The 15,953-nt window shown below is 50.9% G+C and overlaps 3 protein-coding genes and 2 non-coding genes across 5 annotated transcripts; 3 read left to right on the plus strand and 2 right to left on the minus strand.

The window, feature by feature from the left end:
* The first annotated feature begins 50 nt into the window (after positions 1–50).
* BO66DRAFT_t239 lies at positions 51–122 on the plus strand. The gene has a single exon. It is a non-coding gene; the product is annotated as a tRNA-Thr (tRNA).
* A 120-nt stretch (positions 123–242) lies between these two features.
* On the plus strand, positions 243–315 carry BO66DRAFT_t240. Its single transcript has one exon. It is a non-coding gene; the product is annotated as a tRNA-Thr (tRNA).
* A 1,595-nt stretch (positions 316–1,910) lies between these two features.
* Positions 1,911–4,577, minus strand: BO66DRAFT_413539 (Zn(II)2Cys6 transcription factor; the record flags this gene model as incomplete). Its single annotated transcript, XM_025649420.1, has 6 exons — positions 1,911–2,557; positions 2,613–2,908; positions 2,961–3,176; positions 3,232–3,909; positions 4,000–4,114; positions 4,562–4,577. 6 exons carry the CDS (start codon positions 4,575–4,577, stop codon positions 1,911–1,913), a joined length of 1,968 nt encoding a protein of 655 aa, XP_025501179.1.
* A 454-nt stretch (positions 4,578–5,031) lies between these two features.
* Positions 5,032–5,281, minus strand: BO66DRAFT_393808 (uncharacterized protein). Its single transcript, XM_025647840.1, has one exon. It carries the CDS (start codon positions 5,228–5,230, stop codon positions 5,057–5,059), a length of 174 nt encoding a protein of 57 aa, XP_025501180.1. The 5' UTR covers positions 5,231–5,281; the 3' UTR covers positions 5,032–5,056.
* Positions 5,282–12,960: 7,679 nt separating this feature from the next.
* Positions 12,961–14,797, plus strand: BO66DRAFT_393813 (fungal specific transcription factor domain-containing protein). The gene is made up of 4 exons (XM_025647841.1): positions 12,961–13,386; positions 13,490–14,000; positions 14,050–14,547; positions 14,608–14,797. Exons 1-4 carry the CDS (start codon positions 13,268–13,270, stop codon positions 14,782–14,784), a joined length of 1,305 nt encoding a protein of 434 aa, XP_025501181.1. The 5' UTR covers positions 12,961–13,267; the 3' UTR covers positions 14,785–14,797.
* Positions 14,798–15,953: the final 1,156 nt, after the last annotated feature.

The following is a 15,953-nucleotide window of genomic DNA, read 5'->3' on the forward strand; positions in this document are numbered from 1 at the left end:
ATTGTCATCTAGCATGATAGCATTACCCGGCGAGGGTATTAGTCATACAAGCACCGGTGGCTCAGTGGTAGAGCGTCGCACTCGTAATGCGAAGGTCGTGGGTTCAAACCCCATTCGGTGCATTGGGATCACCAACTTCCTGCGGAGTTGTTTTTGCGAAGCACCCCGGCATCAATATTTTCTTCCCCTTCTGCTCGGTGGATGCTGTATCAACCGCACTCGGCAGCCAATTCGCCACAGATGCACTCGTGGCTCAGTGGTAGTAGCGTCGCACTTGTAATGCGAAGGTCATGGGTTCAATCCCCATCGGGTGCATGTGTCTTCTTCATTTTGTGTTTTTGTCTTTCTGTCGCATCGAGTGGCATGTATGCACGAACCCCCCTACCTGCCTACCGTTTTTTCTTTCTCTATGTAGAGTTCTTTATGATCGACGGCATCAAACTGTCAATCTCGCATCAGCGCCACGTGGTCGACGGAGTTGCACCCACGAGCTAGTAAACCCAACCACACCCGGCTCGTATACTGAGCGGCATCATCGAACACCAAACCAAATCGGTGGAATGAGTAAACCCTGCTCGCCAACTGCCCTCTCAATCCCTGACGTACCTCCCATCACGTCATCGTACAACACCCCCATCATGAACCAGAAGACAACCAGACGCATCCACTACATCAATCCCATAACCTATACCCCTCAACAAAAAACCAGAGCCCAATTCTACGCCACGAAGCATCAAGCAATCCACACCAAGGGAGATGCCACGAGCTTACAACAATCAACTATCCCTCTCATCGCATGCCATTTTTCTTTCTTCAATGTCTATGTATGCCCATGTGAACCCTGACATCATTTACTGTGCCGTGTTGTGCCTTATCTCTACCACCACGAAGTAGATATAAGTAGCCGAGACGGAAGACGCATACTGTACATACACAGACAGATACTCCATCCATCTTCTTCTCACAGGAGCCCGGAAGTTCTCTGGGGTAATATGGAGGCGTATTCCTGTCGAGCAGAGACGGCGGAGTGTACTTTTGCTGGGAAGTGCTGAGCAAGAGGTGGAATGGTCTATGTATTCTTGTGGCCCTGGACAACTGTATACCTACCATTCCGCTGGAGCGTAATTCCTCAACCACTGCCCGGAGTATTCTTCTAGGACATGGAGAGACGAAAAGGCAAGGATCCAATAGCCTCTATAGCAATACAGTCTGTGAGACTTCACAGGGAAGTCGAAACCACCGAGTCTGAGAAACAGTCGTCAATAGTGTGTAGATTGACTCTCTGTCTATTTTTACTAGACCTTTTGGAATGTGGCTCTCCGACTCACCAAGGTTGCCAGATAAACTAGAACTATGACCCTGATGTCTATATTCTTTCCATGGCTACTCAGCACGAGTAACCAAGGCCCAAAACTGCCAGCCACCTGGTAGTCAGCAAGCCGCCGATAGTGATTGATCATAATTGATACCAAAGTCTAGTTATCCAATAGCTACCCGACGAACGCTAAGATACACATCCACAAGCACAAGGGGAATCTAAGCCAGATGCCAAATTTTCAAGGAGCAAGGACGAAATAAAAGGGAACCTCCGCGCCAACAAATCTAGCCCTGGTATGTCAGGTCCGATCAATTATTACAGTATCTTCATGAAAATCATAGACGTCGAATCGAGAAGTCCCGGCGACACGAAGTCTCCTCGACTATAACGCCGTCCAACTCGGCATAGTCTGCCTTGTAGGGAAAGGTCGCTGTTGAAGCCCGTGAGTAGAGACAGCGGGGTCTCTAAATGAGGATGGAGCGGAGGCCTACTATTGCCTGGCTTCAGCCCATCACGCCACCTCGGACCGTGCGTATAATGGGATGCCTTCAGATGAGAGGCAACTTGGGATCGGTTGCAGTCACATCATGCCTCATGGTACGCCTGGGACGCCGGGAATGGCAGCCATTGGGCCTTTGTTGTTCCTGTCCATCGTACTCAGCATGTCCGCGAGCCAGTCGTTATCATCGACCAGAGGAAAGGTGTCTGACACCGACAGGGCATCCGGAGGCTCTGAGAGCGCTGGGACCGACAGCGACGGAATCGAATTTGCCGCGTGTGAGCCCAGCGGAGTGGGATCCAGCTTGGTCTCCCAGCCCATGCGTACGGCCTGATACGTCTTGGCAATGTTTGAAAAGATGTCGCCACCAGGATCACCGTCAATACCATTGAGAGACGCCACTTGACCCATATTGGATATCACCATGTTCATGATCTGTATGATATCTGCCGTTCGGCGGACATTGGTCGTGTCCCAAACGGAGTTGTCCAGGGTCGTCAGTTGGTAGAGTGTCACAAGGTTCTGCACCATCTGCGAGAATATAGCGAAAGGAAACCCAATATACTCCGCCGGTGGAATGCTCAGGAACACGTCGAACCACGACTTGGTAGCCTCAAGGCAACCATAAAGATAGTCGAGATGTTCGTAGCTCACGTTTGTGATGGAGGCAATGGCACCTTTCGTAAGAGCAGACTCGTAAAGGCTTAATGAGGTGTTGTAGTGATGCAGTAGAAGAATCTCTGGACCAGATAGTCAGTGATCGATCCAAATCTCAGAGATCTAACGGTTACTGACTGTATCCCTGTGAGTTGGGTCGGACTCTACTCATAATTCCCTGAAGTTGAGTCTGAAGCTGAGCTTGCATCGGCCGGATATACACAGCAGGCGACGGTCGCATCGACTCCCTGGATGTAGAGGACGCCCCATAGAAGCCCCCCAGACTAAGCTTGTCATTGATCAACTGAAGTCGTACTTGTTGAACGAGAATCTCATCGTTGATGCTTTCCTGCTGCTCTTCGAGTAGACGGAGACACTCGTCCATGTAAGATGTCCAGCGCAGGGAGTCGCTTTGTTGTAAGAAGGTAGCAATGCTAGATTCGATGTTAGCATATAGCATCAACAGTAGGAAGGGCGATAGCATACATTGAAGTGAGCAGGAAGCATCCCAGGACAGCCCGGCGTTGTTCCATGATCTGACTGGGAGGTGCTGCGCGGTCCTCGTGTGCTTCCGTGTGTACACACAAGAGTACGTGCTTCCCCTTTGCTTCGGGATTGAAGAGACCCATCTCATAGACAATGCCGTTCGCGAGCTGAGTGAATACATGCACGTTGGCTTTATTGTAAACTTGCTGATTGGACCTGAGCCAATCGAGGTCAGCCACCCATAAACCCGGCCTGAGGCGGGGTGCCTTACCATCCGAGGTAGATCAAGAGTCCCTGGAGGATGTCAAGGTCACGACACGAGTACTCATGCACCAGCTTCTGTGACACAATGTGCTTGATTCTATCGAAGAGCGGGCGACTTTGCGCGCTGCTCCGGGACGTGACAGCCATGATGCACAGCCACGAAAACGGGCGGTCTCGCCGAAGCTTCTGCGACGTGGTGCCTGGAGGGATATACATGCATGGGAAATAAGGAAGCATTTGAGTTTGGAAGAATGTGAGTAATTCCTCTGCTTGCAAGCCCGACGGCTCCATCGCGTTCAGTGACGATGCGCCCGAAGATAACGAGCCCCCGCTGTCCGAAATGCTAGTGTCCGGGGTGGAAGCGGAACCGGTGTTGCGGCTGGCGTAGACTGGGCTGGGCCCGGAGCTGCTGCCCATGGGGATGTCGGACATGTTGGGAGGGGATGCGGCGTTGCTGTTTGACGAGTTCTGGTTGTCCGGCAGCTGTCCGAGCAGGCCGAGCATGGTGGTGGTCGTGACATTATTCGGTTGGACTCCCGCGCGCAGCAGCGAGACCAAATCCTCCAATTTGTCTTCCAGGCGAGAGATCTTGGCCGAGCTTTTGGAAGAGGTAACCGACCTGCGCGTGGTTGTTGAACGTCGACTGGCAGCGGATTGGCGACATTCTTTATCCAAGCGTTGGCATCTGAAGGAAAGAGGATGGTTAATGCCACCACCTTTGAACAAACAGATGCATGTATGCACGAGGTCGGCGAATGGGATAAATTAAGCTGACCTCTGGCAACGACCGCCTGCCTTTGGATAGATACACTTGCACTTGGCCTGAGAGCAGTTAAAGCAAGAGCGACCGTAGGGAGCAGGGTAGGTGTCTTCCTGAGGCGAGTCGTGATCTACGGCGATAGGGACGGGGTCGGCCACAGCCTCGCCATTTATACTGTTAGTTGTCGAGGCCATTTGACCGGTTGAGTGGCGTTTTATGTTTCGCCGGGGGAATTCCTTCGCACAGTATACAAAAAGAGAAAATAAGAAATCAGATCACAGTATCTAGTCGAAAGAGAGGAAAGGAAAGGATGATGTTGATCATCAAGAAGACATCGAGAAGGAGGAGGAGTTGTTTGGTTGTGAAAGGGAAAGAAAGTAGTGGAGGTGGTAAGATTGGGATTGCGGGCGAGTTTCCAGGCGGCCGACTAAACTACAGTTAGGCTAGAGTCAGAGTCGGTAGGTAGTAGACTACAGGCTAGGTACTAACCGGAGGGGAACGGGGGGCAGCCCACCAACCCGCCGATTCACCAACTCGGACTTTGCCAACTCCGAACTTGTTCTAGCGTCTGTCTTACCTACAGGTAAATCCATCCTGTCAGCACTAGCCTCATGGCTTCCATGGAATGTCCTAAACCATATTATTTATTGACTGCATACATAGGGAATAACGAGGTCAATCGGAGACAGCCTTTATTTGTCCCCGTTCACAAACATGCGGTGGTTAATCGGACTACTGGCGGTAAACACCGGGCATCCTCCACGACTACCTACTCAAGGACCCCGTGTGGCAGGAGCCATATGGCTCGATAACCCAGTCAAGGCCCCTTGTACATCGTCTCAACCCAAGACTTGCCGCCCCGCCGGTGTATGCAGCGATTGTGTGGTTGGTACGGTGGGCGGAGGCTCGATCAGATGGTGGCCAAGGCGAGTTCGAGGGTGGAAGGATCAGTCGCTCCATGCCACCCACGCCTTACTTCAGGTGGGTGAGTCACCTGTCAATCCCTCTGTCTTGAGGTACTCGTGAAAAGGTAAAGGATTTGTAGATCAACATCCTGAAGAAAGGCGCGATTTCACTGTACCGCAGTAAAAAGGCCAATTGTCTTCCTGAAGTGAGACGTTGTCAGCATGTCAAACTGTAGTGGAGGTCGACTTCCGCGTGGCACGGCAATCATTATCAGGAGACCCCCGGATTGCGGAATCAGCTTGACTAGAGCTGAGTGAGCGACTGCATTTACGTGACCCATCCGCAATCCTAGATGGGTGGGTAGACCGATTCCTGAAGAGCTGCACGATAAGGAGGGGGAGGGGGTTGGATGGTGGGGGGATGCTGAATGGTAAACGTCACGGTGGGCCGCCCCATGCACCACAACTTGCACTAGACGGTAGTTGATACATCTGTGCTTTCCCATCTAGTGTGCATTGTACTGTACCTAGTACTCCCTTACTGATAGCTCATGTAGCCCTTCACACCGGCCGAAGGGGCCGTTCTGGCATTCCACACGTGGAATTGTTGGACCAAGTGCTTTCCTCGTTGAACTCTCGGACTTGTTTCGGGCTGAATTGAGAATCATTTTCCGGGACGACCTAATCATAATTGACTCTGGCAGCTAGCTTATAATGAAAACAACTTACTTTGAAGACAGGGCTAGTTAGTCCCATTCGTAGAAAGGATGGAGGGATCACAGTACCTTGTCGATCTTCTCAAGCTGGCAGCGCCTGCTACTCCAATCACAGCTACTATTTAGTTCAATGGTTGTGAGTGAACAGAACCTGCCATCAATTCAAACCAATGCTGTGTGCCAACCAGTCAATCAGTCAATCAGCGAAAGGGATATTTATGACTTCGTGGTAAATGAACAACCTTTTTGGTACTCCATGATAACAGCCTATCCGCTGGTGCACCGCCAAGCCGGGTCTTTCAACAACCCGACAACAGCCTCATTGCCACGGTGAATCAGCATTAATATTGATGACTGTACGGATAAGCCATCTATGCGCAAACGAAAAGGACGAAAAGGACGAAAGGGCAACCAGAAGGTCCCCAAAGCAGAAGCAAGGCAGCCCGATGGGACAGGGATCGGCGGAAATACGAGCAAGTACCCATTGCCAAGCATGGCCAGGGCATAAGTATCTAGCTGGACTGGCGGGTCAGAGTCGGAGGATTCACAACCTTGAATATATGAGACAAAAAGGTGGAACGGTCGGGAGGGGGGGGGTTCGGTAACACCGATTGAGATCTAGAACTAGAGCACGTGCTGGGTTGGGCTGCCTCACTGGTATTAGTAGTACAAACGAGTACAACTATGTACGAGCTAAGTAAGTAAATACGCACACCTCAGTACTACAGAGATGAAGTAGGCATGTGATTATATCAGCGGTGGAGCGGTGGTTCCAGGAGGCGGAAGGAGCTCATGATTGTCTCATGCTGTGCATCTTCAAACCACACCTTCGTCATATCCCTACTCAAGAAAGTCAAGTTACGCCCCCAAAAACCGCTGGCAGTGAACTTCCCGTGGTAGTGGATGTTCCGTGGTAGCAGAAACACGCTCAGAGACAGACTTACACTTTTCTCCTACCTCGCAATGCTCCGTCGTAGGAGGGAACAATAAAGGGAACGACAATCGGCTACAATCTGCGGACGACCGGAAGGGCCTTGCTATTTTCATTCCTTCGTACCCTACGCATCCACCGGTCCACCTTGAAAGTTGTTGAGAAAGCAGTTTCCACAATATCAAGACCTATCAAGTCTCTCATTGGCCAGTTCGCTAATGCTATTCTTCTTGCAGACTAGCACCTTGCTGTAAATACTAAGTACGTACTGCTTCATGTACGTACTACTTACTAAGAGTAGCGTGGATTTATGCACGCTGCGATGCTTGCCGTTGCGACCGACCTAGTTACCTTATCTGAATAATACTATGGCGCCCGCTAGACGCGAAACCTCCACCACCAGGATCGATGACTGGAAACTGAACAACTGGCTCTTTTGACTGGCATGGCATACCAGTCACCAAGCACGAGTCCTCATTTCTATCGCGCAGCGATACAAACCTGAATGGAAGTCGCACAAGGCCGGATCGGGCCGAACCGTTGTCAAGGAGATCCGCAGACTGGCATCAAGATTCGAGAGACCCGCCAGCGACACCTAGACTCTTGAGGTGACACTGCGCAAGTTGTGGGGATGGTGACGCAGAAAGCCTGTGCTCGCTTCTGCATACGAGATCGCAGCAGGTTGGGAATGAATGGAGTTCCGGTTCCTTCCGACTATCATAGCTTCGGTGAGAGACATTCGCGATGGTGTTAAGATGTTGAGCACTTCACCTTCGATCAACAGGAAGAGCGGCATCCTAGATGAAATGAACATAAGATAAGTCAATTCCCTACACAGAGGCATGACAAAAAGGACACGGCTGACTGTCGCCATTCGGAGGTTCTGTGATTGGTGCATTCTTTCTTCCGCCAACAACTGAGCCTCAGGGCCAGATTGAGTGTGCGAGATGAAGTTGAAGGAGGATCCAGAAGTCTAATTTCGCTTAATCTTACCAACTGCAGTGCAATCCTCACCCCTTTCCAAAATTAGCTGTCAACGGTGCGCGAACCTCGTTACTGGATCGCCACATGGTTAGGTCTAACGCAGATGGTGACAGTCTGACAGATCAACGGCTGCTTACCTTGTTCACTTATCGTATCTTGCGGGCTAGTTTGGAGCCTCGTACTTAGCAAGTTAGATTAAGGCTCTGATTAACCTTCGAGACTAGTGTGCAACGTGCGTGGATTAGTCTCGTAGTGGCTTGATCTCGCCCCAATAGGGGCCAGCGGCGTAGAATTTACCTTGACACGCGAGGGCTGACGAATACCACCTTAACATCGCTAAAGTTGGAAGGAAGAGAACGTTATCGCTTCTCGCACAAAAGACCACCGGAAAGAGGGGGGAGGCGCTTGTGGTTGTAACCTTGCGCGGAGGGATATTGGGTGGTTCTGTGGTTCTGGGAAACCATGATTGACTACCTAGTAAACTATTAGTAGTAGTGTAGTATCAACCCATTTACCCGGGATATTTACCCGCAGAGATTCGATGCCTGGCCAGGCTGGACTGCTCGTAGCCCAATATGACTCCGTCGGTCTGTCCCGACGGTTCTGCGAAATACAGCACGTTAGACTCAATCCTAGGTGTCTAGTCGCAATGCTAGCCTTTCTGGAGGTTAACCACTTTATCATATGGTCGGACCCACTTTCCGACAAGACACTAGCCTAAACTGACAGGCAGTGTGTATCAGTTAGCACCACGGGCCAAAGAGGGTGGATTTGGGACCCGAATTATACGTACGAATGCATAAGTACTCACAGTCAGAAAGCACATTGAAATCTAGCATCTTGAGCAGTCACCTCGGCGAACCTGCAGTAAAGCTTAAGTCGCGATCGACATGCTCGACCCCATGCGTGAGTGGTTGCGTTCTCGTGTACTCCAAACGGCATAAGCACGACACTTAACTACCTGTCTAGGCTCGCTTGCCCTGGACATAGAACATTCCAGTTGTTCGAGGCAATCAATACCTGCCCGGTCAGAATCTATAGCACGTGCAATTATGCGTAACGTGACATTGGCAAACTGGCCTATAGTAGTCAGCCACATAGACTAGGATTTCTTGGGTTGCGTACGCCAACACAGCCCTCCGTAAGCACTAAAGCTCAATTAGGATACGTTCTTTTGCTGTATCGAGGGGTGCCTACCGAAGAGTGTTTCACTTTGTAGAGCCTCAACTGAAGGCTGCAGGATTTCGTGGACCAATATCCGTATGTGGAACCGACTCGAGGCTTTAGGGTCGAGTGGTCGCTGTAGACAGCCCCGCACCGCGCAACAAGTTGGAAAGTTGCGTTATTAAGTCGTGGAGAACGGCCTATCAGCGTTTGCCTCGAGGTGAGCACTGACCGCCCAGCAAATTTCTCCATGGAGTGGATCGGCATGTGTTTTCTCGGGACTGCTACCGTGAAGACTTGGCCTGGACATCTATTTCCGAGCATGGGGGTCAGATTCAGGAATGCCATTGCTCACCACGGTGCTTGAATCTCCTCGAACATGCTTCTCAATTGCTAGAGGCCTCAAGTGAACTGCACGGGTGCAGGACCTCCGTACCCGAGAAAGGAGACTGTTCTCCATCCGGGCAACTTCCGCGCAGAACTTGGAAAGAAAGAGCGGGAGGCGCCAGGAGGCCCGGCCCTTTCAAGCCTGCAAGCCACCAATGCTCCACGGAGAAGTGCGCAAAGCCGCGGCCATTGTTTCATTCGCCAAGCCCAAATGCCAAGATCGTATATTAACCTCCTTCGAGTGCGTGCATACAACAGGTGACGCTTTTCCCTTCGTGGCACTTTAGCTTATCGCTTCATATGCTCGGGTCTTATCCAGTTTAGTGCTCAACCTAGCCGGGTTGTCGGAACGCCGAGATGAAATTTTGCACGCTGCAGCAATTGTCTGCCATGTACGGAGTACAAAACTGGAGATTGCCAATATACTTGCATCTGCCTCGTAATCTGCAACAATGTTGTCATCTGCAGCAGCAGTGAGGTTGTGCTGGTATGCTGCCGGACATGTAACTCAAACCCGAAAGTCACCTTGATCGCAACGCCTCCGTGCCTTTGTAAGTATGCAAATCAGCACCACACCACGCCGATCATACGAGAAACAGATCAAACGCCACTTACGCACGCAAATCAGTAGAAAATCTGTTTTCAAACCGGCAAAAGCCCCCCCTCTCTCTAAATAGAGGATTTAGCCGTGAGAGTGTGAGTTCTGGGTGGGCTAGTAACCTTCAGCCTCGTGGGCTGTGACACTACAACGGGGTCGACTAAAGACCCAGTGGCCTAATCAATTGGGACGGACGGACAAGCCGGCCCGCCGAAAGATCGATTCCCGGCAGCCGAGGAGGAAGATACTCAGTAACTTAGAAGGTGGGAGTCGGAGTCGGAGCCATCGCATCGTCCGTGATCTTGTTGGACGACGATCTTGGCGCATGGATCCTTCCCGCTTGGCGTCACGCCTGTCAGAAACACTCTACCACTTTGCCATTCTGTCAAGCGATTTTCGAGAGACAAACCAACGCGCAAAGGTACGGTATCTTCCACCGAGCGCCGCCCTTGAAAAATCTAACAGGGCGCCTTAACCTTCAAGGCCTTTGGTCGGTCAGCTTGTGAAACCCGAGCAACAAACGTTCAAATAATGCTTGCTTGCTTTCTTCACCGAGCGGGCTGACCCAATACAGCCTCGCGATGGAGAGAGAAACAGTGCGACAATGGCACTGCAGCAGCAAGCGGCTTCCCAGGGAACGACGTACTTCCCGCCATGATTCAGAGAAAGGATTGCCCCAGGATAATTTCCAGGAATCTTTAGTCAGAACCCACTAAGACACATTTGACAGGTTGTTATTGGAGCCCCAATCGATTCACAGGACCTGCCAAATCAATGCTAGCCCGGTATCGTCACGGCGAAGCCAGCGCCATCCGAGCTGATGATTCGGCGATCTCCGCTTGCTCCGATCCTGACTTGCACAGACCCTTATTTCTGGCTTTTCGAGCCGAGGAGGCTCGAATTGGGTGACATTGCAGACCCAGTAACAGAGGAAATTCGCGAAAAGAAGGGTGAGGGGCAAAGGCAGGTTATCCGGGATGAGGAAGCTGCCTCTGTCGATCATCGCTATCAGACCAGTCGTGAACGTGGGATCGGTATTTCTGCGTCCCCAGACAGATCGTCCAGATCCTCCTGTATCCGTCAGTCATCGTCAGCCATGTGTCCACGCGGAGAAAAAAATAAAATTTGGGGAAAATGAGATTCTGATAAGTTTGAAAAATAGAAATCAAAAAAGAACGCACATTGGAAAAGCAAATCACTTACTACATGGTCATAGACTGTTGGGCTAAGTCAGTGGAGACACACCATGTGGCTGTGACTGCCGGCGTATACCCATGAATGGATTACGATCGTTCTAGACCGTAGGGAAAATCTCCATTGCAGCTTTGAATCGAGGATAGGAAGAGACAAACGAAAAGAGAAGTGAAAGGGAAGAAAAACAAAATCCCACGCGAAACGTGCTGGAGGAGGAAAGTGGGGTGGAAAGTGGGGGATCATTTCATGCCAACTATTCTTCTCTAAGGTTGTTGCAAGAGCATCTTTGGTCCTTATCTCGAATATTCGTGCTAGAAAATTTCAAATACCCTTTCAATTTTCAGTTCGGGTAATCCTTTCGCATTGTAAGCTAAATCTTGCGAGGTTGCCTACTCACAGACAAACCAAAAACCGCAGCTCCGTCAAATGTCCGATATCGAATGCCGCCAAATATGTTGCCGCCGCGACCACCAAATCAAAACGCATTCCGTATGAGACTCATCGCAAGGATAAAGATTGGTCGTGTGGTGACGGCCTGGGATTGGATTCTGAAGAAGTGGCTGCTACTTTGCGATGTTTCAGAGGAGAATGAGTCCTTAGCATAGGTGGGCACGGAGGGTATTGTGGTCCCGAGCTTCAGATAGTGTCTGGTAGGGTCGAGCTAGGGACTAGGGCCAGGTGAGGGGCAAGGCTCTGTTTGTCGTCGGGTTGCAGGGATCAACGAGTGAAGAATTCGCCCAAAAAATGCCACTTTGATCTGGCATGATCCTGGGACGACCACGTTGCTGTAACTGGGATTATTCGGCCGCATATGGTCTATGCTTCACTGTCAGTGTTCTGCAAGAGGAACAGCGAGTATGTGTGTATGTGTGCACACGCGAGTGATTGCTGATAAGCGTACGCGCAACAGAAGCGATTCTTCGGATCGTACTGTAAGCAATAAGTCCGAAGATTCATCAGCATGGTGCTATTCACATGGATGAGAGACTGGAGTTGGGATAAGCATCTTTTGCCCATGCTCTACGGGCTTGGGTGCCTTACTTCCGGCACATCATCATGGCCAACACGATGCTCATAGAGGAACTAGCCTCAAAAGCCTTCTCCCCTGCCGCTAAAGAATGTCTTTTGATCGAGCGTAGTCGACTCCGTCGGGACGGGATTCGGACTGTGAACGGATTTCGGGACCTGTCAGTGCAAGTACTTGTTAGCCAAACCTGCAGCGCTTCCAAGAACTATATAAAGTATTAGAGCGTAACTTCCAAATAAGCAGTCACGTTTGTACCAGGCGGAAATTCCCGGAGAAAAGAGACACTGAATGGGAGTTCCCAGTACTCACCATGATGGCAGTCTTGTATTCACCAACCCAGGAAGCAAGCAAGCAACAAGGCGACAAAGGGAGAGAAGGAGATACCAGTTGTCGGGCGGGAGGGAATTTTTGGCCCCCATGACCAGGAGTGAAGGCGAAAAGCAACGGCGAATCCTTCTAGCCGGAGAGTGATGGACGGATCATGCAGCTAATGCTAGGCCAGTCTCAACAATCTCCCCGTCTATACGAGAGGAAGGCCTCGATATTATCTAAGCTAAGTGCCCCTTCCCAATCTGGACAGACCATACACGCACCCCTCTTTCCTTTCCATTAATCATTAATTCATTTGCATATTTTTCTTCCGATTTACCCATTTTCCACAATCCCCCAGGTATTCCTTCAGCGCTTCAGCTCTATCACAACAGAACCGCCGATAGAGCACCTGGCAGCAACCCAGACCAGGGTCCGGCTTACTTGCGTGTGAATGGGGCTTCTCCTCGGCCATTAAAGAACGCGTTTCATCCACCACGCTTCCTATCTTCGAATTCAACCGCCATCGCAAAGTCCCACAACATCCACCCTTGTGTGGCAACGACAACAACTTGTCTCGTCATTATCACCTTCTTCATCGTTTCATGATGAATTGGGAGTCGTCAACATCCCCTCAATTGCAGCCCGAGTCGGCATCACAGTCTCCACCCGATCTCCAGCAGCAGAAGTCTCCGGTCCTTCGGAAATCCCGACAGAGCCCCGGATCGGCTTGTGAGGAATGTCGTCGTCGTAAATTGCGGTGTGATCGACGCACCCCAAGCTGTGGTGTATGTACCGCAACGGGGGTCATCTGTCACTTTACCGCCACCCGGTCGGAGCGAGGCCCCAAACGGGGCCACTTAAAGCAGCTGCAGCAGCGCATGGGTATGTTTCACCGGATTGACAGCGTCCTTGTCGGTGAACATATGTTGGATATTCGCAGAGTCTGACCGTGCAGCAGCAGCACTTGAGGAGCGTCTTCTCCTTGGAAAGGAGCATGGATTGTTCCTGCAGGAACCCGTCCACCACAGCGTCTACAAAGTGCAATCGACTTTGGACAATATTAAGATGGACAAGATCCCATTCCTTTCACCGGAGGGGATTGAGCCGTTGCTAGACTCGCCGCCCTCGGAGCCGCAACTGCTGATGTCTGTCACGGAGGTCCCGATGTGGATGCGTGAAGAATTGTGAGTCTTCCTGTTCATTCGGTCAGAAGGTCTAGAGGGAGTGGAGACGAGAAGGGGCTGCACCTCAGAATTTGCATGTCCCTTGCTGACCGACCATTGGTAGGGACCAACTATACTTCGATCGGGTGCATGTATTTGCCCCCATTCTTCATCAAGGCCGGTATATGGAATGGAGTCGCCAGCGGGTCAAGAGTGAGGCCAAGACTGCTCTTCAATACACCATGTGGACGTTGGCAGCTTCGTTTTCCGGGCAGCTTCAGCACGTAGCCAGCGCTTTTTACCACGAAGCACGATCTCGAGTGGACCTGCAGATGCTCGGGGACAATGTGATCGACGAGATAGAGATCGAGAACTTGCAGGCGTGCATTCTGCTGGTGATGCACGAGTCTATAACGTCGTACGATGAACGCGGGTGGCTTCGGGCGGGATATGCCTTCCGCCTTGTGCAACGGATGCGGTTGTATGAGATTGATGCGCCATCGTCGCCCAGGCTTGCTGTTTGTGAGGACTGGGTGGTGGTCGAGGAGCGACGGCGGATGTTCTGGATGGCGTATTGCTTGGACCGATTCCTCAGCATGCGTGATGGTCGACCCTTGACGCTGATTGAGCACCTGGTGCGTCCCTTTTCTGCTTCCTCAAAAAACCCACTGACCCTGCGACTAGATCTCCACTCGCCTCCCTGCCCCCGAAGCAGAGTTTCAAAGTGGACAGCGGGTCGATATGGAGCTTCTCTCCACTGCCATCACCTCGGGCGGGCCGCGCCTGACCTCTCCTTTTGCTGAATGTATCATGACGACGACGGTCTGCGGCCGCGCCGTCATCCACCACTACCAAACCAGTCTCGAGAACACCTTCACACACGACTCTTCCAACTTTCATGACCGCCACGAATGGATCCATAACACCATCACGCAACGAATCAACATCCTCTCTTTCAATACCCCCAAGTTCACTGAGAACAGTGACCCTATGTTTCTTTTCACACGTATCCTAGCGTCGACGACGGCGCTGTACCTCTATCACACTCTCAGTCTCACATCATATGAATTCATTCCGGAGGACGACATGTCGCCGTTCCCGGATTATGGCCATGCTGCGTTGTTGGAGGCGCAGGAGATGGTCCATTTGGCAAATATATTAAACAAAGTCAACTCCTTCAAGGTAAGAACATTAGCACTTTGTTTCAGTTGCAAATATGGATCTGGGACTGACATTGCATAGATTCACCCTTTCACCCACATTCCACTGAGCCTCTGCGTTGATATCTGCAACACGTACAGAGACCGCGACGGAGCCATTTGCGCCAAGCTCCAGGAGGTCTTCCATACGCTGCGAAATCTCACGTGGGTGAACAGTCTTGGGGAGAAGCTTCAACAGGTACTGGGTGGGTCGATATGATCCACCACAGGTGGATCATAGTTTTCTTGGTTGTCGGGAAGATAGAACCGGACTTGAAGACGCAGAATCCTTAGATGATGGGGTGGCGTATTGGAGTTGTGCTGTTAAGCTTTGCGTCTATTGCGTCTATAAACACGCTAGATCGTTGATTGCATGTATGCCGTTGATATGCCGATGCATGCATGCTGGATGTCGAATAGAGTTGGCATCGAATCCAAATCTTTGCATTCAAGATCTGTTCCATAGCATCAGCCCTCAGAAGAGGAAACCAGTAGGGAAACTTATCTCAAATCAACCCCAAGCATCATTCCAGAGAACGGGAATGATGTAATTCCCTGAAGCGATAGTTTTTGTTGTTCTGCAGCCAGAAACCGACCGTCGGGTTTCGCGCTGCAGCGCAGCGGCACGAGTCCGCTGCCTACCCCATACTCTCGCTCTATGCTTGATATTCCACGATCGACAAAAGAAAGAAAGGAGACCTTCGACCGGTATTTATCTAGAACTCCAATTCCAAGACACTGAAGAAATCCGATTCTCTGCTGCATTCGGCCCGTCAACAAGAATTGTTGTAAGGAAGTAAGAAGAAAAAAAAATATCCGTCGAGTCAACCAGAGTGAGAAAGATCTTTTTTCCATTGTAGAAAAACCCGAAGGAAGGGTATGTACTAGGTAACTAACCTACCTACGCAGCCTTGTACACCAAACCAAACCAAACCCAAAAAAAAACCGGATTTCCTGTTTGGGGGGCACCGGATTCCGGACTTCCACGCCAACCCCACGAATCCCGAAATCCGGTGGCGGTGAGCTTGCGCCGCGGTATTGGGGCTAGCATACTACAGGTAGGTGCCCATACTGTCACTCCACGGTACTTTGCGCTGGGGATTGGGGATTCATGGCTACGGGATTGAGGATGGGATTGGGATTTGGGGTACTGGGTTACTGGGCTTTTGGGGGGAGGGGGGTTTGGGTTGGGTTTGTGTTGTGTGTTGGTATCTATGCGGGTTTGGGTACTACCTATACTACTATGGAATGGGGTGTATTGTGGTTTCCATGCTTCTTGATTGGGTGCACTTATATACGGTGGTAAAGGCACGACCGCTCTGTCTAAAGTAGTTTTCGTTGGAGGGGGATTGAGAAGTGGGATTAGGATTGGGGTTCTGAAATCCGTTC

The sequence above is a fragment of the Aspergillus aculeatinus genome, assembly GCF_003184765.1.
Source record: "Aspergillus aculeatinus CBS 121060 unplaced genomic scaffold BO66scaffold_42, whole genome shotgun sequence".
NCBI classification, from domain to species: domain Eukaryota; kingdom Fungi; phylum Ascomycota; class Eurotiomycetes; order Eurotiales; family Aspergillaceae; genus Aspergillus; species Aspergillus aculeatinus.